The sequence below is a fragment of the Abramis brama genome, assembly GCF_963993115.1.
Source record: "Abramis brama genome assembly, chromosome: 16".
Taxonomy (NCBI): Eukaryota; Metazoa; Chordata; class Actinopteri; order Cypriniformes; family Leuciscidae; genus Abramis; species Abramis brama.
This window is the reverse complement of record NC_139978.1, coordinates 23,168,562-23,194,659: the sequence shown is the minus strand read 5'-3', so window position 1 is coordinate 23,194,659 and position 26,098 is coordinate 23,168,562. Positions and strand designations below refer to the sequence as shown.

The 26,098-nt window shown below is 37.8% G+C and overlaps 2 protein-coding genes across 2 annotated transcripts in view; one reads left to right on the top strand and one right to left on the bottom strand.

Annotated features, from left to right (window-relative positions):
- Nucleotides 1–5,181, top strand: part of wasa (WASP actin nucleation promoting factor a) — an 8,661-nt gene extending 3,480 nt beyond the window's left edge. The window contains exons 5-11 of the mRNA XM_084087498.1: nt 91–123; nt 203–238; nt 659–827; nt 910–1,103; nt 1,397–2,322; nt 4,012–4,120; nt 4,306–5,181. Coding sequence (XP_083943624.1) covers nt 91–123; nt 203–238; nt 659–827; nt 910–1,103; nt 1,397–2,322; nt 4,012–4,120; nt 4,306–4,358 — 1,520 coding nt within the window. The 3' untranslated portion in view covers nt 4,359–5,181. The remainder of the gene's footprint in view (nt 1–90; nt 124–202; nt 239–658; nt 828–909; nt 1,104–1,396; nt 2,323–4,011; nt 4,121–4,305) is intronic.
- sema3ga (sema domain, immunoglobulin domain (Ig), short basic domain, secreted, (semaphorin) 3Ga) lies at nt 5,176–26,098 on the bottom strand. The gene is made up of 18 exons (XM_084087497.1): nt 25,646–26,098; nt 22,236–22,364; nt 14,025–14,185; nt 13,825–13,887; nt 13,591–13,710; nt 13,403–13,496; nt 12,254–12,373; nt 11,971–12,116; nt 11,756–11,870; nt 11,498–11,567; nt 10,779–10,923; nt 10,367–10,589; nt 10,083–10,171; nt 8,700–8,741; nt 8,382–8,539; nt 8,170–8,237; nt 7,923–8,050; nt 5,176–7,116 (listed from the first exon to the last, which is right to left on the bottom strand). The coding sequence occupies exons 2-18, from the start codon at nt 22,351–22,353 to the stop codon at nt 6,721–6,723; spliced, it is 2,256 nt and encodes a 751-aa protein (XP_083943623.1). The 5' UTR covers nt 22,354–22,364; nt 25,646–26,098; the 3' UTR covers nt 5,176–6,720.

The following is a 26,098-nucleotide window of genomic DNA, read 5'->3' as shown; positions in this document are numbered from 1 at the left end:
AATTCAACATAAACATACACAGGGTTATAAAGACAATCTAATAAAGCGTCTCATTGAAAATATTGTTTATGCTTTCCTCTTATAACAAAGAGAAACAGCAGAGAAAAGGATCAGATTCTAAAGGTAAGAATCTCTGATTTTCCACAATCACTATATTATTTGAATTAAGTGCAAACTAAAGAAAATGTTTTTATGTTCTTAGATCGTAGAACTTTGCCACCGCTTCCTCGACCAAATGGTAAGTGATTTTTTTACATAAATATTTTTTCTTGTCCATTGGGATACTAAAAATCTCTGGATGTATTTTGAATGTTGTGCTTTTTAATAAACCTTTTGTTTATTTGTAAAAAAAAAAAAGTTTTGCTTTGTATTGGAAAACAAGGCACTCTTGTCTAGTTCCTGATGTTGTTTTAACTTAATTATTTTAAGTTTATATGGTTATTGTAAAATAATAAAAATCCTACGTAAAAAAAACCTTAAAAAAACAATATCATGTCCAATAACAATAAATTTCCACCAAATGTTCTCGTGCTTTCTCTGCATCACAAGTTAACCAGAGGCATTGGACGTTCTGAAAACAACATCAACTTAAATTTTTCTGTTCAGTGATGTAAAACTGCATGAAATGTACACAAAGTAATAGCATCTTAAATCACAGGCTCTGGTACTCCAATGTCTCCTGCCATGCCTCCAATGGTACCAAGTAATGTCCAGATCCAAATTACCCCTTCCAAATCAAAGAAAGAAAAGAAAGAAAAAGACAAGAAAAATAAGAAAAAAGGATCCAAACTGTTGAAGGGTGATATTGGAGCACCCAGTGGATTCACGTGAGTGAATAAGTGGACTCGCTTTAACCAAGATAAATGGCTTCCGTTGAGATGCTTATGTTTCGTTGTGTTATGACTTTAGGCATGTCGGTCACCTAGGCATGGGTTCAAACAATTTGGGTCCAAACAATTTGGACCCAGACCTGAAGAAACTTTTGTCCTGCGCTGGGATCAGCGAAGCAGCCATGGATGATTCGGAAACCTCTCAACTCATCTATGATGTCATTGAGCGTTCAGGTGGAATGGAGGCTGTTAAAAAGGCTGTGCACGAGAAGGGTAAGTCATCGTGATATGCAAACAGCTAACCGAGTTAAAATGTTGGATTTGTTATATAATGCCTCTAAGCCAGGGGTGCATAATCCTGTTCCTGGAAAATTACCTTCCTGCAAAGTTCAGCTCCAACCCTAATCAAATGCATCTGAACCAGCTAAATAAGATCTTCAGGAACACGGGATAGTTACAGACAGGTTTGTTGGAGCAGGGTTTGCACTAAACTCTGCAGGAAGGTACATCTCCAGGAACAGGATTGGTCACCCATGCTCTAAGTGTATTGTTTAACATTCTTTTAGAGTCTACATGCCCTCCTGTTCCTAGTGGACATCGGGGTTCTCTTCCCCAAGTGCCATCCGGGTTCTCCTCAACGCCGCCGCCACCACCTCAAGGTCGAATGGGGCCTCTACCACCTGTCCCAGGTCAAGCCTCTGCTCCACCATCCCACCGAGGTTCCCTTCCACCCACACCTCCAAGAGCAATTCCATCACAACAAACAATAGAGGCCCGCGGTGGTCCTCCGCCAGCCCGATCTACAGCATTAGGGCCCCTGCCGCCTGTTCCTCCCAGTGGGCGTACTGGGCCCTTGCCTCAACCTCCAGGAGCCCGCAGCGCACCCTTACCGCCTGCACCTGGAGGTCGGAGTGGAGGCTTGCCCCCACCACCACTCCCAGGAGAACGTAGGGAGTCTTTAGCCCCCGTTCCAGGAAAGAGACCTGGAACTCAAGTGTCCGAAAGGCGAGGTAGCTTCCTGCCACCCCCACCTACTGAGGCAGCTCCCCCACCACTACCTCCAGGAACGAGGAACGCACCCTTACCCCCACATTCAAGAGACAATAGATTTTTGCCACCTCCACCCCAATCTGAAATGCCGCTACCTCCTCCCCCGTCTGATTTTTTCCCTTGTCCACCTTGTGAATCCTTTCCTCCACCTCCACCTGAAGACTTTTCTGTGCCTCCACCTCATACCTTTGAATCCAACTTTCCTCCCAGAAGCAATTCCTCAGGCTTCGCCCCTCCACCCCCTCGAGCCACAGCCAAACCCAGCGGAGGTGGTCCGCCTCCGCCACCTCCTCCTCCACCTCCTGCTGCTGCCCCTCCTCCAATGAATTTTGGAAGCAACTCCTCAGCTTCAACTGGTCCACCACCTCCAGCATCCAGCGGTGGGGAAGGGGGTAGAGGAGCATTACTATCCCAGATACAATCAGGGTTGAAGCTCAAAAAGGTGAGTGTCTACACTTCCACGCTATCACTTTTGGACAATTGGGGTTAGTACGATTTTTTGCTGTTGTAAGATATTAATGCCTTTAGTCAGCCAGGACACATTCAATTGACCTATGGCTAAGCCACGCCCCCTCCACTCACTCGGACAAACAGTCAACATTCGGTAACAGCCACAGGCGCTATGGCAGCTGTCACAGTAGGAGACATTTCACAGGAGGCAATTGATGATTTTTGGAGACAGAAAGATTATATATCATCTCAAAGTCACCAAAAGGGCCTTAACTATGCATTGGAGGGTTATATTAATCATTTTATTTTGAGAAGGTCGATGAAAAGCTTCAGCTCCAGACAAATATTTAACGTTACAGGTCAGTGTGTAAACGTTATAGTTTGGTGCTATTACGCTTCAAACGCTCGCTTTATATGAGCGTCCTATTCTCTTTGGAGGCGCAAATGGATTCAAAATGTTCAAGCGTCGAAGTAGACGCGATACGCGCGAATTTGACGCTCTATTCGCGTTTGGTGTTAACGCAGCATAATGAACAGGCTGCGATGTCAAGATTGCAATGCTGGAATGTGTGTGTCAGAGAGAGAGAGAGAGAGGCGCGGGCGCGATCGAACAGTGGAAACATAAAAACATAAGTTACTCCATTTTGTTCTACAGGACATCATTAAAACTGCAAAGTGTTTAGCCTACTCATATTTGTGTAAAACACAACATTGTGCTTTTGTCAAACTGTACTCTTGTCAAACTGCAACGCAGCTAGAAGCTAACGTTAGGCTTACATTAGAGATGTTAAAGATAACGTTCAAATACGTTGTTGACTTACCTTAGAACAGATGTAGACATCCTTGTTTAATTTATCCACGTTTAGTTGGTGTTGTGGTCTAAGTTACCGCATAAATTAATCCAGAGCAGACACTTATCTCGGTTGAGATGTGGCTTGAGAAAGGGTAAAAAATACACACCGTCGCCCAGCCTCTCAGGATACCTAGTGTTGGAGTTGAATGTACCCCATGCACACCGTTTGAACATTTTAAACTTAAAATGACAAGAAAAAACAGATAAAAACGAATGAAAACTGACTAACTGCAATGCATTTCAATGGACGTGGAAGCAGAGAATGTCCGAGTGCATTGGGTTAGCTATGCGCACTGTGATTGGCTCATCGCGTTTGGGGGCGTGGCTTAGCCATAGGTCAATTGTTCAAAAGTGATAGCAAAGACATATGATGTTACAAAAGTATATATTTCAAATAAATGCTGTCTTTTGAACTTTATATTCATCAAATAATCCTGAAAAAAAGATTGTCACAGTTTGCTCAAAGATATCTATAGAATGATTTCTGAAGGATCAAGTGACACTGAAGAGTAATGATGCTAAAAATTCAGCTTTGCTATCACAGGAATAAATATAATAAAATATATTTTTCACAATATGAATGTTTCTAATGTATTTTTTTATCAAACAAACATCTTACCGACCTCAAACTTTTGAACAGTAGTGTAAATATTTTATTTTGTTGAAGCAAAAAAGTCAAATTGGTGTTCAAATCATGTGACTTTCTTACAAGATCTAAGCACCGATAAGGTTCCGGTTATGTTAGCTTCTCTTTATTAATAATGTTTGCATGTATGCCTTAAGCTCAACACTCTATACCAGCAATATACAGTAATCTCTCTTGTCCAGGTGGCCGCAAACCAAGAGCCCCCTTCACCTTCACTTGATTCAGGAGAGGGAATAGTTGGAGCTCTCATGATGGTGATGCAGAAGAGGAGTAAAGCCATCCATTCATCTGGTAACCACTCAAGATTGTTTTATTTAATATAGTAATCATGAAAGTTAAAAATTAGTACTTTTATATTAATATTTACACAATATATTATGTATATAATAATGTTCAGACATTAAGTTGATCTGCTGGATTCCGTTGTTTACGTATGCTGTGCCTTTTAACATTTTCTACTTTTTAATATTTTGTAGATGAGGAAGATGAATTTGATGACGAAGAGGATGATGACGAAGAATGGGATTAATCCTGTTGTAATTGAAATATTTTCGATAGATGTACTTGGGCAGCTTAACATGTTTTTGAAGTGAAACAACACTGATCCAATGCATTTTCTCTAGGGATGCACTGATATTCAAATTCTGGCTGTTAAACTGATAATTATTTTTATGATAAGGTCGATAACCGAAAAAATGGCTGATATTAAAATTCTATACTATTAATCAAACTATTATAAAAACACTGATGACTGAAATCACCTGTTTAAAATGTTACAAGTGATTTTAGGCATTACAACATTATAATATACAGTATAAAAAATGAATATTCATTTAGAGATTTGCTTTGATATCACATTTAACAGTGCTGTTAAAATTATATTACTTTTTAAAGTTTTACCTTCAGGGAGAGTTTGATGACAAAGATAATTAAAGGTAAACTAATGTAAAAAAATCCTGCACAATTAAATATCCTATATATACAAACATATTATACATAGTGATCGCTCTCTAGTCTCAAGGGTTCTCAGTCTCTGTGACTGTATTTAATTCATTCAATGCAACAGAGCTATAAAAAGGTTATCAAAGAAACTGGAACAAGTCAATGTGAAATGTAAAGCTGATCTCTTACTCAAATGTAAACGTGCAAGGTCTATGTTGTTGTTTATAGTTGTGAAGACATTGTCCGTGAATGACAGATGGTTAATAAAAGTGTACTATTAGATTTTTTGAGCGTGTTAATTAATCAGCTAGAGTTTATTCAATAATGTAATGTTAATCAGTACTGAATGTATTTACCATATGTAAATATACTCAAATGTGAATAAAAAAAATGAATATATGGCGTGCAAATTATTGCTTTTTTATTTTTATTTTTTTCTTACAAGACATCAACAGCTAAGAGCAAGACATAACATTGTAATTTACAACTGGACTATTCTACCATTCTACTAAAAAAGCACACAAATATTGTGAAATATTTCCAGTGTTAGATATTATCTGAGTGAACTTATTTGACCGATAGTGTTTGCTTGAATGGTGATTTCACAACCAGGCAAAAAGTGTTATTTCCTAAGCAAGTCAGTCATTTTGAATGCGTTTAAATAAATATAACAACATATCAAATTGGTCAATCATGCAGAAATGCCCTCCACCCTTATTCAGTATCCTCTAGCAACAAGTATCATCCAATAAATAATATTCAACTTCAAATAAATATATATTACAAATAGTGAGAAGCAGCCACAGTCACACAGACATGAAGGCAAGTAGTGTTCTTGCAGATTTTGGTGCCATTATTAACCCAGTTATTGGAATCAATACATATATAACTATCAAACATACATACACACATATATTACTTTTACAATTTCATAATCTGGATGGAACATTAGAAATTGCACTGGCCCACTGATTGAGTAATTTAACAATGAGTTTGTAAGCAACCTTGTTTTTCTGACTACAAGATAGTGGAACGTTTTCAAAGTTTATGAGGTAATATCCTCTTTAAATGTGCTTTAAAGTTTATTGGTTGATTTTTACTTTAATTAAAGCCAGTATGTAATGACTGTATCCTAAAGGTCATATTTGTGAGGTTAGTAAAAGTTTACACCTGTTTATAATACTGAAATGCTCAGTCATAAATCAACACCGACTACAATCTCAGTACAACAGACGAACGGTCAGGTACTTTAACTTTGGAGCAGTGAATGAATGTAGGATTACACACAGTGACTCTAAAAAGTGAATGCTATTGCATTAGATAACAAAATATTAAGCCATGTGGCAAATTTCAAAACAACAGACAGTTAATTAATTGTGAAAATGAACTTTTGAATATTTTTTAACTTGATTTTTAAATGTATTTCCAAAATAAATTTTAATCATTTTAAAAAGTAACTTCCAAATATTTGGAGCAACTGTTCATTAATTAATTAATTCAATTAATTTGGTTCATTTTGAACACTGTAAAATGATCAATTTATTTTGGACACATACAAATTAATTTCCAAATACATGGAGCCGCTGTTCACAAATTAATTAATAAGGTACATTTTGAACACTGTAAAGATTTATTCATTTTCAAGTGTCCAAAAAATAATTACTTTTGAATATTGTAAAAATTTTATATTTTTTAATTGTCCAATAGTGTCCAAATATTTTTTGGGGCTACTGTTCATAAATTATCCTGTTTAGGTACATGTTAAATGAATACATTTTCGTTTTTAAGTGTCGCAAATTCCGATTCCTTTTAAACACTGTATGACGTGTCCAGACGGTCCAAAAGTGTCCAAATACTTTTAGGTGGCACTGCACATGAACTAACCTATGCAAGTCCATAAACTGCTCGGAACAAGGTGACGAACAGGTAACTGTCTTTTCCTCTCCTCCTCACTCCCCACTAGCCTTCAGTGCTTCTGTGTGTCTGCGGTTGGCGCGTTTAGGGAGGTCAGCCTGAGAGTTCCCCCCGGACGTCAGCTGCTCCCAGTAGGACTGGCAGTACTGCTGAATCAGACGCATTTCAGGCTCCAGCAGGAGTGCTGCGGTGGGACGTGCAGGGTCCTGCTGATGGTCTTTGTGATGGCTCCTCGAAGCCTCTTCCTCCTCATCGGGGGTGGTGAGGGCTACAGCGATGTCCCGGTCCAGGATCCGTAAATAGACACGAGCCAGCGTGTGTTTGAAGTTATTTTCTGTGGCCAGGCAATGGTATTGGCCTGCATCTGCTTTGGTGAGAGTTTTCAGAAGGACCCCCTGAGGAGTCTTAAGAACTTCCCCGTCTCGATTTAGCTGTAAACATAAGCAGAGCAATGTGCAGTTATAATCAGAATATACGCTACTGTTTAAAAGTTTGAGGTTGGCAAGATTTTTTTAATGTTTTTGAAGTCTTTCATGCTCACCAAGGATGCATTTATTTGATTTAAAAATATAGTAAAAACAGTAATATTACGAAATAATTGTTATAGAAATAGAAATAACTTTTCTATTTTATGCTGATTTGGTGCTCAAGAGACATTTCTTATTATCAAAAGCTGTTTCCATCTACATATATTTTGTGCATTTTGGGATATCGCATTTAAAAAGAAAAACGCTGGATGGAAGTGCCAAGATGCGCATACATTTTTAAAAACGTACATTACGGATACATTTTTTATCTGATAAGTTGGCATTTGAGTAAACAACGATGGAAACACATTTACCAATTAAATCCCTCGATGCACAACAAAAAACTCACAGTGGATGTGACTGGATAACTGGACTAACCAGCGTTAGTATCATTGCACAGCATCTCAAATTTTGGCTGATTTGAAAGATGTGGTTGACATGATGGCGTTCACAAACATCAGGCATCCGGATGCAAGATGACATGACAGTGGTTATTGGGTTTTGTCATTTATTATGAATGAAAAAAAGAGCCACAGTGCTCGATTGCAGCAACTTCCATTTTTATTACTAATTCATTTCTTACTGACCCCAAACTTTTGAACAGTAGTGTGTATTAACCAACAAAATGAAAAGGTTAATATATAATAAATGTTTTATTTGGCTGGTTAGTGACTGGTGGTTTGAAATAAAGTAAAAGCATGAAATCATACCACTTTTCGTCTGCCCTCCTTCTGGTAGAGCCATTTGATAGTGGCCTGGGGAGAGCGCGGCACGCACTCCAGAAATGTGCTGCTGCCCTCCACCCCGAACTGAACTTTCTCCTTCAGTCTCCTCTCCACTAGTAGACACAGTAAAAGATTACAGTCATATGCTGAGTCCTATTACACAAATACATCAGACTGACCACATTCTAACCCTGCAGGCTGATTTTGTTGATGAACTGTGTGTTTTTGTTACCTTTGGCATTGTAGCCCCGGCACTGACGCAAAGGGTCACCGTGTTTAACGTCCTGCCTTCTGCTCCTCCTGGATGAAATAATATGAAAATGATATAATTAAACTCCACATCAATTTACTGCCCTATGAAATGGAACTCACATAAGCCCCTTTTAATAATCTTCTCGTCATGATTCAGTTGCGCAGTATGTGCAATTTCAAAGGTTCTCTGACCTTTTGGTGGCTTGTGTGAAGGCAGAGCAGTTATCGCCATCCCAGGCACAGTAGGGGTCTCTGGCCAGACAGCAGTCCGAACAGGCCTTTCCATACACTCCACAGCGGTGCAAAGACATCTGGGTAAGACCTGCCTCGGAAGATACGTACAGCTGTTGCTGAAAAAAAAAAAAAAACAGAAGAAAAAAAAGGAAAATATTATTATTTTATTATTAATAATTAATAATTTATTATCATTTTATAATTTTTATTATTATTATACTCCTAAAGGCTATTATATTTAGAACTCTTTTTTAACATTTTGTTTTTGACTCTTACCCGTTTGGCGGATATGTGCATTGTTTTGACAGCAGCAGGTGTCTGTTAATAAAAAGGAATAGAAAAGCATACTTCATTATATTTTTATGTTTTATAATGTAATGTAATTTTATTATGTAAATGTATTTATTTATTTTAATATAACACAGGCATGAAAACAGGTCAGGGGTAAAAAAGGTGAGAAGGATGCGGCATATATATATAATCCCATGATAGTAATAGCCATATATTGTAAAACAAATGCACTGAAAAATAGAGGAAACTTTCATAGTTTTGCCTACTAATTTCTATACTTGAAAGAGTATATTTCTATACTTCACATTAAATATGTGATTGGGCTAGCCCAGTGGAAATCAAGAAAAGAACCAATGGGCCGCTGATCTACGTGTTTCTTCGGGTGTCAGAGAAAAAAAACGATTTACTACTACTATTTATCACGCATTAAAAATGCCCCAAACCAGTCGTCTGTATGATAATCTGAAACAAGGACTGGTGAGCCGTTGTCCTGCTTCACGCAGATGCTGAGTGAAAGGAGAATTATAGAATGAAAGGATACTCATTTATATGACACTTTATTCATCAGAAGAACAGCTCGTTCCGCGCGTCATACGTCGTCCTTTCAGTTTCGGTTTTCAATCGATCAAGTTTTTTCACGTTCTCTCTATAAACCACCCCTTTCAATCCAATCGAAATTATTTGTAATAGAAGTTTTTAACGGGTTATGTACTTGTTATTAATGTTTTTATGAAATATCTCTAGTGAATGCATTATCATATCACCGTATTATTTACCGCCATGCGAGCCACAAATTAAAGCTTGGCGAGCCGCATGAGGCTCGCGAGCCGCGCAATGAATAACACTGCACTGTTCCTGCTCGCTCAGCGCTCACGGCGCCCGCGCCCGCTCGCGATATCATCTCGCCCACTTCTATGTCAAAAAAAATAATTAAAAATAATGACATTGGCAACATCGCTGTCTGTATCTGACAGGACAGTTAACATTGTAAACTAACTTACCTCAGGCTTGCTTTCCGACGTGCGGTTCTTTGTTCGGCAGTGTGTGTCCATTTGTCAGACTCGCGGTGTAAAAGACTTTGAAAACATTTCTGCCCTAACGTTACTCTGACTCGTATTGGCTGTCATGTTTCGGCATTAGGAATGATGATTATTTTTTAAAGCTGCGAACTTTATGGTAACTTTATAGGGGATAAAGCTTTATAGGGGATAAAGCTTTATAGGGGATAACCCCCCCCCCCCCCTAAATATTTTCTCATCGGATCTGCACAAATCACGTAGGTGACCCTTTTAGGTTTTAAAACGGCGAATTTCGCCGAAAGGTGAGGAGTTTTCATGCCTGATAACATTAAAATTCTGATATATTTACCCTGAAAACTTCCACTTCCTCTAAAGTGAGCTCTTCCATTGTGGTGGGATCCTTGGGCAGGACTATAACTTTTTGGACCGTACCATGATCTGTGGGGTGACAGAAAAGTGATACAGTTTACACAATATGTTTATCAGAATCTGCATCCTACATTTCATTTCTAAAATTGATAGGGTGAATTTTTATCTCATGCCGACTTCAACAACTAGGCTGTACGCTATCCCAAGTTTTACAGATTCAAGAAACTTGACTAATTTCAGAAAATCAGAGGATGCCAGTCTCACCCGTTCCCAGAAAGAGAACCTCATATCGGCCATCCACAGCATCCACCTGGTCCACTGCAATAGTAGTAAAGCGATAGTCTACACCAGAGCGCACCACCAGAGGGCGCTTGTGAATGGGATACACAGAGTGGTACATGAGAGGATGAGCACGAATGAAGTTAACCGCTTCATCTGAGAACTCTTTTGTGGACTGAAGACCCGGTGTGAATGTGCCTCCCGGACACTAAAGCGGGAAACAGATGGAGAGTCAGTCAGATAAATGTACACCCATGTAACCTCGGCAATAAAAGATATCATAGGCACTGTAAAATGGATGCCAAGCAGCACAAAAGCATTTTATACTATAACAAAAATTTTGGGTGAAATGACCAAATTTTCATGATGCTTGAGAGAAAAAATTACTGAAACTCACCGTTCCCGGACGAGGATAGGGAATCTTCCCTGTGTATGTAGTCCATTGGTAGTTGTGTCCGTGTTTATGAGCGAAAGGGCCATTAAAGACATTTCGGATATCAGCCATTGAGTAGACACACACGGCTGAGCCTTTAAACACAGAGCTAAGAGACGAAAACAAGACAGATGACTAAAATATCACAGATCCAGAAACAAACAATTCTCAAAGGGGAAGAAAACAGATTGGGGGGTTAAAACACAAAAAGTCAGAAATTACTATTATTTGACATTATCACTGCTCCAAATATGCCTGCTTCCGTAGTATATAATAGGCAAAAAAAAGAAAAAACAGTTTGTGAGCCGAGTAGTATATCCGAATTCATAGTATTCATAAGACTACTTCTTTCGGCGAGATTCGCGAGAAGTGCGCGTTCGATGGACACTTTACTATCCCATGAGGTCACGGGAGAGGATTTGTGAATGGAGGTGAAGCGACGCAACTGACGGTGTTGGTCACATGACTATGACAACATGGCGAATGTAGTACATCCAAATTTAATTCACAATACACACGTTCATACTATATAAAACATACTTTTTTTAATGGTCATGAAGTAAGTTTCAAGCCAAATGTAGTACCTACTATACAATATGCGATTTTGGACGCAGCATATGTGTTGATCTGAAGATATATAGAAGATGATGTATAGATGTATAAATGAAAAAGCAGGTGTGTACCCAGAAGTTGAGAAGACACCATAGACCACAGGGTTTCGTTCATCCTGGGCAGGTTGGATAAACACATCCCCTGGAGTGGAGGAGGAAAAAATGTGTCAATACTCAGACATCTCTGGAAACACAACAGCATTTGCTATATCTGAAATACTTGGTGTATTTAACACCACTAGATGGCACAATAATCTCAAAACTGCTATGCAACACATCACAAATTGGAACACTACTGTTAAATAAACTTGGAAAGAAAACCGCACTCACTCAGTTCATCAAAGAAGGTTTCCACCCCATCATCTCCCATCACAGAGCACACCAGCCTGGCCTTCAGAAAAGTCGTCCATTTGTTCACGAGAGACTTCTGTCCGCCCTCATCATTCTGTGAAGAAAAAAACACAGCTGTTTATTGACTGACTGAACTGTGAACTGCTTCCTGTGCACCTGCGGTCTCTGGTTACTTGAAGCAGGATATTGCTCACCAAGCACACGCGGCCCACTCTGGCCAACACACTTGGGCTCGCTCCTCCCCCCGAGTCCAGACTCTTCTCCCGAAAGAAGAAATAGAGCTTGTCGTCGTTCTTCTCTGAGCTGTCAGGAATCTGTTTCATGTGAACAAATACAGGTTCTAGGAAATAAACAGAGTGCGCATGTCACATCCATCCAAATATTTAAATGGAAACTAAAACAGCTGAGCAAATATTTATTGTCAATCTAATTAAATTGACATCTGCCAATTCAAATATGAACAGCAGAGCTATTTACCATTCAGCCACCTAGAGTCATACTGCTCTGATCTCACAGCTGGCCGGCTCCCCATGGTCCTGAAGATGCCTGGATCACTGCTCATGAAGTCCACCGGCACTCCTGCATACAGGTTTCCATCTAGGGGTAGGAGAGGTGATAAATGAATTCATGAGTGCAAGTGAAAGCTTCATGTTTCAGATGATTTGGGAAGTTTGGTGATCGGTTTACACATTAGACAGGATATTTAACCTTCGATAAGTTCTGTTGATCTTTCATGCTTTACTGAACATCAGATAGGGATACATTGGAGACTCCCATATTTACCAGCATGGCTTTTAGTAAAATATGCTTATGGTAAATTAAAATGTATACTATTGAATTATTATATTTGTGATGTCATGTTGTGGCCATTATGTGAACTGCACTCCAATATAAAGTATTGTTGTAAGGATACCACAATATTCTTTATAAATACATGGGCTAGACTGAATTGATGTCACAAAGCATTTCATTTATTTAAAGTAATCGTTAAATTACGTAGTAACTGCTAAGCCAAAACCTTATCGCAGTCAAATATATCTATTATGACCTGAATCAGCAATGTAAGCAAATGTAAATGCAAAATGTAAATATCAGTAAGGATTCTGATATTATCATTCTGTTATATGTTATGATTCTGTAATTTTATATGTTGTGATTTTTGTGCTGTTATGTTCTGTTATTTTGTGATCCTGTTATGATTTGGTTATGTTATGATATATTATGTTATGATTCTTCTCATACTATGATATGTTCTGATTTTGTTATGTCATGTTAAGATATCTTATGATTTGGTTATGTTATGATTCTGTAATGTTAAGTTAAGATTTTGTTCTGTTTTGATGTTATGATTCTTTTACACTGTTAAGTTACGATTCAGTTAAGTTCTGATGTTATGAATCTGTTATGTTATAATTATTTTATGCTATATTATGTTCTGGTATGATACGATATCTTATGATGTTATGATTATGTTATGTTATGATTCTGTTGTGATTCTGAGGATTGTTTGATAAAATGACAGATGACAACAGTTGCTACAGTAGGATTGGCTATTAATGTGCTTAGTGAAGGATCAATTACATAAAATCTAAAAGTGATATAGCAACTTCATTAATCGTTTCTTACTAATCAGGGCTGCGACATTCTCCTGGTTTGGATCGTAAGAGCATTTTCCCTTCCCAGAGTCCACATAACCAGGAATCAGCCTGAAGAGGTAGTCCTGTGGACATCAGAGCAGCGAGAGCATTTGGTTTTTGTCACTGCAGATTGTGTGTATATACGAGTATATACAGTGTATTTATGTCTGTGTGTACCTCAGCTCTCCAGCCTCTGTTGATGAAAGTGCAGATGGGTTTATAAGCTCCTGTGCCGCAGGTGTACAGGTGAGTCCTGTTCCACGGCTCAATCAGACGCACAAAGTTAGCACATTCTCCCTGAAAAAACACACACACAACTGTTAAAGAGATATTGGTCAGAACAAGTCTTGCATTCTATTTAGTGATTCAGTTACTAGGATGGTTTGATTAAAATAACTGATGTAAACTCACATGCCTGCCTTTCCCAGTCATCTGACACTCTCCCTTTCTCTGAGCTGGAGCTGGCCAGTGGATCTACAGACATAAAACACCCACAGCATTATGACAAGAATTCACTGACACTTCAATTCTTCTGGGGTCAGTGTTGGGGTGACAATTGCTTCATGTTATTTTGTTGTGAATGGAATTGATTCATTTGAATCATCCCTTACAATGAGAGGCTCTTTGTTGATGTTTTGCATGTCCAGAGAAACCAGATATTCGCGGCTGCCCAGGTACAACCGCCCCTGGTCTGGGTCAACGTGCAAGATCCGGTAGTCACTGGTGTTGAAGGAGAAACTGAAAGGCCTTGCTGTCCGAGTGTCCATCAATTCTGATGAATGACAAAAGAGAAGCACAGGAAATAAAATGATGAATCCCGTTTATATAACTTTTAAAATTAACTTATTTTAAAATGTAGGCCTAAATTATTCCCAACGTTTTAGCAGCCATTACTCCAGTGTTCAGTCATTCTAATATGCAGATTTGGTGCTCAAGAAACATTTTATTCAGGATTCAGGAAAGTACATATAAACATATATTACATATATATTTTATATATATATATATATATATATATATATATATATATATATATATATATATATATATATATATATATATATATTTTATATATATATATATATATAAAAATTGATGAATTTGACTCACCGTAATAATAGCCTCTTAAATAATAATATTAATCATATTAATGATTATGCTTAATTAGAACACTTTTCTGGCTGCATTTGGTGTCAATGTGTTTTTGAGCCTTATTGTGAGGCGGTAAAGGTACTTAACACTATAATAGCGTTTCATCTATAGGGGGTGCTCTTAACTCTCTCTTCATGCATCTGCTATCTGAAATCCACACGCTCTCACTAAACACAGTTCTGTGGGCTTTTCTTTTTTCCAGATGAAATCGTTAAAATAAAAATCTTGTAGTAGCAGTGTTCTGGGTCGCCCCTCTTCAGCGAGCTCTTCTTGAAGGTGGAAGGAAGAGCCGAGAAGTTGGTGGCTCTTGGGAGCAAACTGCACTTAACACAGTTCCAGAAACATTTCCTGAGTGCCAGCAAATAGAAAAACCCTTCCACATGTGGGCTAAGTATTCAGTCTCAAAGGCAAAGATTAAAATGAAGAACTTCAGCGGAGTTAAAATGAACCGTTTACTCAGACATTCTTGCAGGCTGTCACAGGGCTTCAAAAGAACGCCAGACCCTGATGCAAGAATTGCAGTTAATGTTGTGTGAATGTTTAACTGCGTAGACTTGTGTCTGTCATGAATTATGATTAGATGATTTCAGGCCTGAAAGAGACGCCAGCATCTAATAATAAAAGATTTTTCCAAAACTGAAATTCTGTCATAAATTCCTCACTCAGGATGAATAGAAACAGATTTAAAACAAACTGTTCTTTTCTATTTGTTCCCTTAAAGGAGAAGTTCACTTTCAAAAAAACTTTTGCTGATAATTTACTCACCCCCATGTCATCCAAGATGTCCATGTCTTTCTTTCTTCAGTCGCAAAGAAATTAAGGTTTTTGATGAAAACATTCCAGGATTTCCCCCCATGTAATGGATTCTATTGGGACCCAAACGGTAGAAGGTCCAAATGACAGTTTCAGTGCAGCTTCAAAGGGCTTTAAACGATACCAGACGGTGAATAAGGGTCTTATCTAGCGAAACGATCGGTCATTTCCAAAATAAATAAAAAAGTTTAAGTTTTATAAGCACAAACGCTCGCCTTGCTCTGTTCTGTGATGCGCGTTGAAGACGTCACGTAATACGCAATTACGTTGAAAAGGTCACGCTTGACGTGTTTACAAATGTGCGGAAGGAGGACCATATACACATTTTCAAATGTATTTGTGTCAGTTTATCGTTTAAAATGCCCATTCGTGTGCGTATCCTGGGTGTTTTAATATTAAAAAGCCAAAAAGAACATTTTCTTCAGGACAGAAATTTTTCAAGCGTGACCTTTTCAACGTAATTGCGTATTACGTGACGTCACGAACGCGCATCACAGAACAGAGCAAGGCGAACATTTGTGCTTATAAAACTTAAACTTTTTTATTTATTTTGGAAATGACCGATCGTTTCGCTAGATAAGACCCTTATTCATCGTCTGGTATCGTTTAAAGCCCTTTGAAGCTGCACTTAAACTGTCATTTGGACCTTCTACCGTTTGGGTCCCAATAGAATCCATTACATGGGGGGAAATCCTGGAATGTTTTCATCAAAAACCTTAATTTCTTTGCGACTGAAGAAAGAAAGACATGGACATCTTGGATGACATGGGGGTGAGTAAATTATCAGCAAAAGTTTTTTTGAAAGTGAACTTCTCCTTTAAGCAGGAACAATCTGACACACACACACAATTGCATGCTCTCCTTTGAGGATGAAGTCCTGTAGCTCTTTCACAAGCTACATTCATAGATGACTAATTATATACATCTGATCCTGACTAGATTCATCTACATCATGAACTTCCTGTTATACTAAACTGTTACGCAATACGCTACCCATTCAAAAGTTTGGGGGTCAGTAAGATTTTTTTTTCATTCTATTTAGCAATAATGCATTAAATTGACACTGAAATTGAAATATTTCCATTTTAAGTAAACTATGTTCTTTTGACCTTTCTATTCACCAAAGAATCCTCAAAAAATGTATTATGGTCCAACAAAAACATTATGAAACATGTTTTTCCTGAGAGATGTGTTTTCTCCCCTTACAGAGCAAGTATAAAAGCAACATTTTCTATGGCTTGCATCTTTCTGTAAGTCAGTCAATGTAACACTTTCTTTGTGTATTATCAAATCAAAACGAATGTAGAGCGGGTTAAAAAGTGTGTTTGATGAGCTTTTAAGGGCTGAATATTTCAAGCACTGTCCTACTGGATCGCAGTGCCTGTAAATGTTCTGAGCGTTCGAATGGAGCTTAATACAATCTCACTTACATTGCAGTGTAAGGCTGCCTTTAACTGGCACAAACCAAAACTTGAAATTATGAGAGGGGAACCAATTTGACATCGACTTTTATCATCCTTCCCTTGGACGATCATCCGTACGGATGTTTATACACCCACGGAAATGTTTAGGCACAGGAAATGTGGGCATTTTGATGGCGACTTTAATGTTGTACAAGTAAATATATGTTTAAGTGTGTCTCTGTGAGTGTGTGTTTACAGGATGCTCTGGAGATGGTGCTAAAATAACCGCTAATGATCGGATATCTGTTGGACACGGAACTGGGTGGGCAAAAGGGAAAGAGTTTGTGTACAATCCTGTTCCCCTTTCTTCCCTTTACCGTCAGGAAAGAACACCGGACACGCCACCACTGCCAAACCTGCAGTGGACCAAAGTGGACACAGCACAGAGTTCATAACAATCACGGGTGAAAGACGCTGGTACAAAGGTGAGGCACGTAAAGTCTAGTGATACAACATCCTGCAGGAAGTCTTTGTTGTGAGAAGAATTCAACAGGGACTCAAATAATACAGGGACTCTCTTGTTTACTTTCAAAATATAACTAAACATAATACAAATTAAACATTTTATGAGATAAAAACTTAAAATATTTTATTACAATTATGAAAATTGTATGTGCTTAAGTAAATTATTCAAATTTCTATCAATATTATGTAAGAATATATATTTTGTAATATTTGTATAAATGTTTATACAATATATTATATATTATAATATTATATTAAAATAATATTTCAAAGTTAGTTACTCAGTACACAATAGAATAATATCTTTAAATTATAATAATTCTAAGACATTTTCAATAATTAAAGGTGCTCTAAGCGATGTCGCATGTTTTTTAGGCCAAAACATTTTTCGTCACATACAGCAAACATCTCCTCACTATCCGCTAGCTGCCTGTCCCCTGAACACACTGTAAAAAAAACGGGGTCTCTGTAGACAGCCCAGGCTCCACAAACGGCAACAAAAACAAACTGGCCCAGCCTGGACCTCGAAACATAACAAACAGTGTTCCAGCCAATAACCGACAAGAATGATTTGGGGGTGGGGGTTGGGGGGTTACTGCGTGTGCACATGAAGGGGATTGTGGGGAGTGGAGGAGAGAGAAGCATGAAGGGAAGTTAGCTAGAGGAGAGATGTCCTAGACATCAAAAACGACTAACGTTAAAATTATATTCTCTTGAATTTTGATATGGCCGACACACGACAAAAGAGACGACGTTCCGATGAACAAATAGCAAAGAAGAGGGAAAAGGAAGCAAGGAAGGGAGGGGGAGGGTCGAGCTAGCCACCGTTTTGTTTGACAATACTTCGAACGTCAACAAGAAGTGACGTCACCCAACATCGCTTAGAGCACCTTTAATTATTTAATCAGCGTATCACAATCTGAATAAATTATTAAATTGATTGACAGCTGTAGTAAAATGCATAATCATAAGGTAAGGTTACACACTGGACGCACTAGGGACATTGTAGAATATCACGTTCCTCTTTCACTCTTTCTGCCAGTTTCTCATAGTCTCTAATTGGGTACACTTTCTAGAATTACACAAAGACCTTCCCTCATCTGCAGGCGCCTCCGAAACAAAGACCATCCCGCTGGCAAACAATGAACAATCCATCTCAGATAACAGAAAATAGAGAGGCCAATGAGACAAGTGGATTTTTCCGCCCAGCTATCCTGGATGTGAAGGAGAGGGTGGAGTCGAGGGTGAGAGGGGGTTTAATAGTGGAAGGGGGATCTTTCCTGGCGGGAGCAAAATACATGGCAAATGAGGAAAATGGCCACGCAGAAACGGACTGGATCAGAGCCAAAGAGTTTCAGTGGAATTACAGGGACTTGTGATGAAAGACGAGACAAAGCTAACAATAAGCTAGATCCAAATTACTGAGGGTGTATAATTCAGCCCGGTCATCTCTTCAATTAGGTTTTATCAGGGCACAAGCAGGAGGAATATGAGCCCGAGGCAATTGGAAATATGAAACATGAGGTGATTGATATCTGAAACAGCTTTTCTTTTTTCATGAATCCTGTTAACATCCTTATGAATTTCCTTCAAGGCACTTTTAACCCACATCTTGATTGGATTGTTTGTGAAGAACAGGAAGGTCAATTGAATTCTCAAAATCTCAAGGGTCACTAAGAATTGAGGCATAGATTCACTATAAAATAGAAGAACCTCTATTTACTGGTTATGAGGCAATGAATGTTTTCTTATTGTCAGTTGTCCATAACCATCATCAGACCATTTCACGTCCCACCTTATGTTTTCCTGTGACAAAACGAGGGCTGCAACAATAATAAAATTCTAGTTAATAACCAATAAATAACCAGCATAATTTATTTATTTTTTGTCTATTGTTTTTTGTCTAAATTTTGTCTAAAAAATGATTGTTTTAGTACAAGTAGAAAATAAATAAATAAATAAATAAATAAAAAGAATACATGTAAAAATGTATTCTGAGATTTGGTAAAGATTAGCCTACATTTAACAGTGTTATTAATTTTTTTGTGTTTTTAAAGATTAACTTTGAGTGTTAGATGATAGCAAAGGTCATCTAAATATAAACATATTGAATTAGTGTTTAATATCGACTGATGCCAACAAATTATATTATTTAAATAAACTATTTAAAAAACAAATTGGTTAACCAATTGACAAATATGGTGCCAATATTTTGTTCCTTACAAAGAATAAAATGAGATGAGATGAGAAGTTTGAAATAAAACATTTGTAAATTCTAGAAGGTTCACTAGAAGAGAGAAATTGGTCAATTTCCAAGCTTGAGTCCAAGTAGAATGTAAATCGTCAAACATGTCTGGACACAGCTCTTGTTCTTTGAGTTTACACAGAGCAAGTTTTCTGAGGAAAATTATTCCAGAAATATCCTTGTCAAAATTGCCAAATGACCTAAAAACAACTTCAGAATATTCAAAGAAAGGCCAACAATGGTAGCTCTGAGTACTAACTTGAGTCAAGTCAGCTTTTTATGTAGGTCATAGTTATTGTACCATAGCAAAGAATGAGGCCCCACAGAAATGACAAACTAAAATAGAATGACTTGGGGAAAATGTGGCTATTGGAAAAAAGTAGCTTACAGTCCGGCTGGTACAAAACAAACAAATCCGAATTTGTGCTTATATTCTGGTGGGTTGCTGTATTTTGATGTTCACCGCTGTTTTTAATCTCAGAGTACTTTCCAAACAATCATGCGCAGGGTTATAATCCCACATACATGAGAGACGGGCCGCTCTATCATCTTTGGGGTAATTATGTGGCACAGTGGTATTCGCCTCTCCACATTCAGCTTATTCAGAAGAAACATTATATGAGAGGATTCCTCTTAAGTGATTCACACTTTTAATTCCTGTTTACATCAGGCATGTGTGTTAAGCAGCCCATATTTCAACCTGCTCCCAAATTTTAATTAGAGGGGCTGTGTTACATGTGGATACATGTATTAGTTGTACTAATGTGTGTGTATGAAGTGACTGCATGAATGTGTTTGTGTTTGTCAAGAACAGTGGTGACAGTTAGCTTGACAGCTGACAATGACTGTAATTGTTCAAAATGACTTTGATTTTGACCTTATACTGCATACGCTTTGAAGACGTACAATTATCAGACGAGGATGGTGGGAAAGAGTCTGTGGGAATATCCATCACAACTTCTCCACAACAAGGCATTTGTGTCAGATTCTCCTTAAAGAGAAAGATACTAAAAGACCAAAAGAAATAAATGAGGATAGCAAACAAGGAAAAGATGAACCGATGTAAAAGGAACTGCAAACCTTACATAAGGAGTTACAGCACTGGTTCTTGAGACATCTATAACTGCCATTAGATTTTATAATATCAACATATCCAGTATGAAAATAATAAGGGATGATCACTAGAATGTTCTTAACACAAATGTAAGACTTTGACGTTGAATTATGACCCCTAAAACCACCTGTCCTCAGATTCAATACTTATTATATTTAAATATATATTAAACTAAAGTCAAATATAAATATAAATATACATATATGTTAAAGTATATTTATGTAAAGAAAGTAATAAATGTAGTTTTATAGTCTTGTACATTTATAAGGTTTCCCTATTTTATAAACACTGTGATTTCACTGTTATTTTTTTTTTTTTAAATGCTTAAACATGACTACTGCATTTAATATATACTATATATAACAAAAAATCTTATCTATTTAGCTATAATAAATATTTGAAATTACAATACACATTATTTTTGTATCTGACTGTGCTGACAAATACTGAATGATATCAAAGCTAATGTTTGAAATCTAGGAAATGACAAATATTACTATGAGCTACTATAACAATATACAGGAATCGGTGGTTCTCTGGAATACATGACAACATCCACCATTTGTTTTCAGCCAAGAACTGGAAAGGAAACTATCCAAACACATTTATTATGTGTGTGTACTGTGTGTGTGTGTGTGTGTGTGTGTGTGTGTGTGTGTGTGTGTGTGTGTGTGTGTGTGTAATTAGCAATATTTTGGGAATAAAAATGTTCTTAAAAACTAAAAAACTTCCTACATACATCCAAGTACATCCTGCATACATGATTCATACATAAAATAAATGTTTTGGGGGTTTTTTTCTAAAAAGGTGCGTCCTACAGTAATTCGCATACTTTCTATGTTGTATAAATAGTCCAAAAAATTCCAACAATAAGAAGTGCTCTTCAAATACCCAGATGATGCACTTATTTACCCGAAAAAACAAACACTGTCTCATTTCGAAGACTGCACCCTCCGGAGGTCGCATTTGTCGGACGAATACGTCATTGCGGCTGCTTCGTTTCAGAAAAGTAACCATTACAATCCAAAGCATAAAGACATTACAACAATTTCTGATTCACAAGGAATAACGGTCAATTTTATAATGGTTACTTTTCTGAAATGAGACATCCTCGATGACGTACAGTATGCAAGCGACAAATGCGACCTCCAGAGGGCACAGCCTTTGAAATGAGACACAGCTAAAGTGTGGAATGTTGTACACTTCATGCCCTCAACTGTCGCAGCTATAATTACGTAGCTGAGGGGGAGGGACTATCAAACTTGTCATCTAAATCACTACACGGTAAAGTACATAGTGCGTAGTCTAAGTGCATAGTATGTCATGTGGGACACAATTAAATGTTTTCTTCAAGAGGTAGGGTGTGGGTTATGGTTAGTCTATAGCATGCTGCATATAACCAGCTCTATATAACAACAATAGGAGTCTGGTTTGTCTTCATTTAGACTAAGTGGATATATGTGTGTGTGTGTGTGTGTGTGTGTGTGTGTGTGTGTGTGTGTGTGTGTGTAAAAGAGAAAGAGATAGACTGAGTATGCATAGACAGGTAATAAATAAGGTTTGCGCTCACCTTTAAAAGCCAGGTGCACTCTGGGAGCGGAGCGATGTGTGCAGGCCACTTCAAACACAAACAAAGCCCACAGCAACAGGAGGAGTCTTGTTTCCATAACTCTCATAGTTAGACCCATTTGCAGGCAACCTATACAAACCCACACAAAAGAAAGAAAATAAAACAAGGTGGACATAGAAAGAAAAGCACAAGAGAGGCTAAATTTATCATTGATTTCAACAAAGGAAGAGGCTGAAATGACAAAGGAAGAAGGACGAGAGGAGGTAAAAAAAATAGCTTGGAAATAAATGAGAGGATGAAGACGAGGAAGAGAGACGGAGACAGTTCGATTTAGACAGACAACAGAAGGAACAGAAAGCAAACATGACTACGTACTACACTGTTGTAAATTTAGCCTGGAGTTTTAACACAGACAAATCCCAGCCTGTCACACCTTCCTCCATTCAACTCCATGGAAAGACAAAGGTTTCAGGCCTGCATTAGAGGGTCAGCATTTATGATACATGGTGTCAGTTTTATTTTAGGAAAAACAGGTGCCGTTAATCAACTTTATCCACCCAGTACAACTGCACAGGGCAGTTTTTCAAAAGCATTGTGAGCTAAGTTGATTGTTTGAGTTTGCAGCAGAAGTCACAGAACAGAGCGAAATGTTGTAAACTGGTAAATAAACGTGACTGAAAACATAATTTCATTGATATGACAACTGAATACAATAGAATCACGATTTCATAAATAAGGATTCATACACATTTGTACATCTGTAAAGTTAAATCATTTACGTTTAGTGGTGTCAATACTGTACGTTTCAGTTTCTATGGAAAAGTAAGTACGTGTACGTGTGGTAGAACCACTTTACGTAAAGATAAGATACGAAAGAGTTCAAGTTGAATTATTAAAGGTTTTCTTTTAATGAGGCTTTTTTTCATTATATCAGTTGTATCAACCTGGCATTTTTAACTTCATGCTCTTCCAAAAAAATAAAAAAAATCGAAATAATTGTAATTCATTAGTGAATTCCCATTATTGTATGTATGAACTGCACATTTAATGTACTTCAGAATAAATTAACAGATCACCCAAAAAACAAAAATGTGGCCATCATTGACCCAAAAATCACTGCTTGTGAAAAAGAGCTTATGATGCCAAGCTGGAGGTGGCAAATCAGTTGCTGCAATGTGGCTGCTGCAAAGCCCCGTCACGCTGCTCATTGTTATAACTTGGAAGATCTCGCTGGAGTCCAGGGCTGCAACTGCTGCCTCTTTTAGATCAGTTTCCATCAGGTTCTGATCCTAGGCTCCTGTTTATGACATCATCAGCTGGCCGGTGATGTATGGGGGTGATGTCAGCACAGCAGGCACTCGCATACTTGGGATTTGCCTGTCCATGCGTTCTCTTCATCGGAGATGCATGATTAAATCAGCTATGTCAACTTACACATTTTTATTAGCACTTATAATTACTGCACCTGTGTGTACACCACAGATTTGCCCTCAGCACTTTGTGTGTTTTGCCAAAAGTACATTTGGAGGCAAAAGTTTTGACAGGCAACTTGCTTAGACTAATCCTTTTCCACAAACTCACACGTGCACAAACAAACACAAACACCGGTCCAGGCTCTGCCAGCTGTCACTGGTTCAAATTCACATTCAAAGTGCGTCTAGGGGCTTGTCCAGGAATGTACTACATGTCGAAACTGCAAGATGACATAGAGAGAGTGAGAGAGAACCGTAGACTACACAGAAAAGTTGGTAAATGAGAGCGGAGAGTCAAAAAAGGCTATGAAGATAGTTATCTCTCTGTAAGTTCATGTAGATCATGGCTCTGTAGACATAAGATTGGGATCATAGTTGCTGTGTTAACATTAGACAAGAGCAAAGAATTATTGGTCTGAAAGCTTCAAACGCACATTTGTGATCTCGGGTGCACCCGTGAGGGGTTACGAAAACCAACAAATAATTGATATCATCTTTTCCAGCTCAAAGCGTCCTCACTTTTGAACCTGATTTCAAAAATCCTCTGATGTTTTACTGTGTATCACTGGCTCTTGATGAAACTCACACCGTGCAAGATCAGATTTGTTTTATGTCTCCTCTACTTCACATATTCAACATCAGACACTCAGGTGTTCTTACATGTTGGTTCTGGCACTGGTTTGAGGTGAAAGAGTAGGAAGCATGCACACACACACACACACACATTGCTAAACATCTAACCAAACTAGATAGATAGATAGATAGATAGATAGATAGATAGATAGATAGATAGATGCATGCCTAAATCTCTCAAGTAAACTGTTAAGCGGGATATTTACTGTTTTAAATTTTCAGTGGAACTTCACAGGTGTAAACTGTTATACTCTCTTGTTAGCATGAATTATGTATCAGTCGTTCTCTGCCGGAATGGCCAGAATATGAATTATGGATGCACAAGCGCAATCTATGACGTCCATTAAATCCAACTCCAATGTGTCCGTTTTTGCCCCCTTTTTTGGTGAATGACAAAATGTCATACTGCTGTATCTCTCTTTCTTAACATTCAAATATATAACTTGAGGTAAATACAAAAAGAATATTATGTATAAAATACATAAAAATTGTAGGGTGATGTCAGATGTTGGGGTGCAGAACTATTAAACAGTTGCCATAGGCCTATATATATTATTTGACAATTATCAACAACAGATTTGATAGGTCTAGTTTTAGTGGGCAGGACAAATCATTTTGCTCTGTAATGTTAGTTGCAAGTTTTCAAATATCAGCTTTATATTCATCGGAAACTTTTACAATTATGATACCATGAATTGTTGACTGATTATCTCTCTAAAAAAAAAAAAAAGAGTATCTGCAAAATAAATTAATTATTTTAGGCAAATCTTTATGAAATTATGTTCAAGGGATATTTAAATTCCTTTCATTAAAAACGGTTCATATAACATTGAAAGAATCAAGGCCAAGCTTGGATATGTCATACTCTATGACTAAACTCACAAAAAAACATCTGGAACATGTGCGTATAGAACCTGAATTCAATGTATTCTAATCCTCAACCCCCCTGCTAAATCAATTTATCATTTTTTTAGGCACACGTGTCTGATTATATTTCCTTATTCTGTATGTAGTTTATCTATAACACTGATTTAAATGGATCTTTAAAAGTAGTAGCCAATTACAATATTTTGCAAATCTAATCTGATGACGACATTATAAATTACTGTAAAAACGTAAACAATTTATGATGAAAATCCGGCATGTTCGCACAATTAGCAACTTACGTATTTGACAACCAATGACAAAAACTAAATTTAATATTTAATATTAAACTTTAACATTTCCATCCTTACCAGCGAATTCCGGGTCAAAAGCAGCTCTGACTGTGAAGTTTGAATATAAGTAACGTTAGCGTATATTCACCTGATTCGCTGGTCTTGTGGCTCAGTCGGTCTGTTGCTCTGTGTAGCCTATATGGTGTCTTGAAGATCAGGTGAGATGTTATCGTTACATTCCTTACAGTCTCTGTGAGCACAGCTCGTGCCTTAAACTCTGAAATCCGTCCAAAACCTTCTCATAAAATCATAAGAGCTTGTATAGCTCTAGCTTTTTGAATTCCCACTTTTGGGGCGTGTCAGCGAGTCCGAAAAACGGAGGTAAAAGTTGCAGAACGTGCTCGCAATTCCTCAGGATACTTCTAAGCTGTTATCTGGACAGTTGAGGAGATAAAGGCAACAAAAGCCCAGATGTTTTTTTGTTGTTGCTTTTTTCGTGACAATATCTCCAGCGTTTGCCAGTTTGAATACAAAACAGAAGATGTGTTCGTCGTCTTGTCACGTAAGCTCCACGCTGCACGGCGTCTAGTGTTGAAAGTGT

Bases quoted from the DNA above. Each gene is read 5' to 3' on its own strand.
- sema3ga (XM_084087497.1), bottom strand. From the start codon at position 22,353: ATGGGTCTAACTATGAGAGTTATGGAAACAAGACTCCTCCTGTTGCTG. The intron at 14,186-22,235 runs GTGAGCGCAAAC...GTCATTCATCAG, and splicing joins AGTGCACCTGGCTTTTAAAG to AATTGATGGACACTCGGACA. The intron at 8,238-8,381 runs GTCAGAGAACCT...TATTTCATCCAG, and splicing joins TTCACACAAGCCACCAAAAG to GAGGAGCAGAAGGCAGGACG.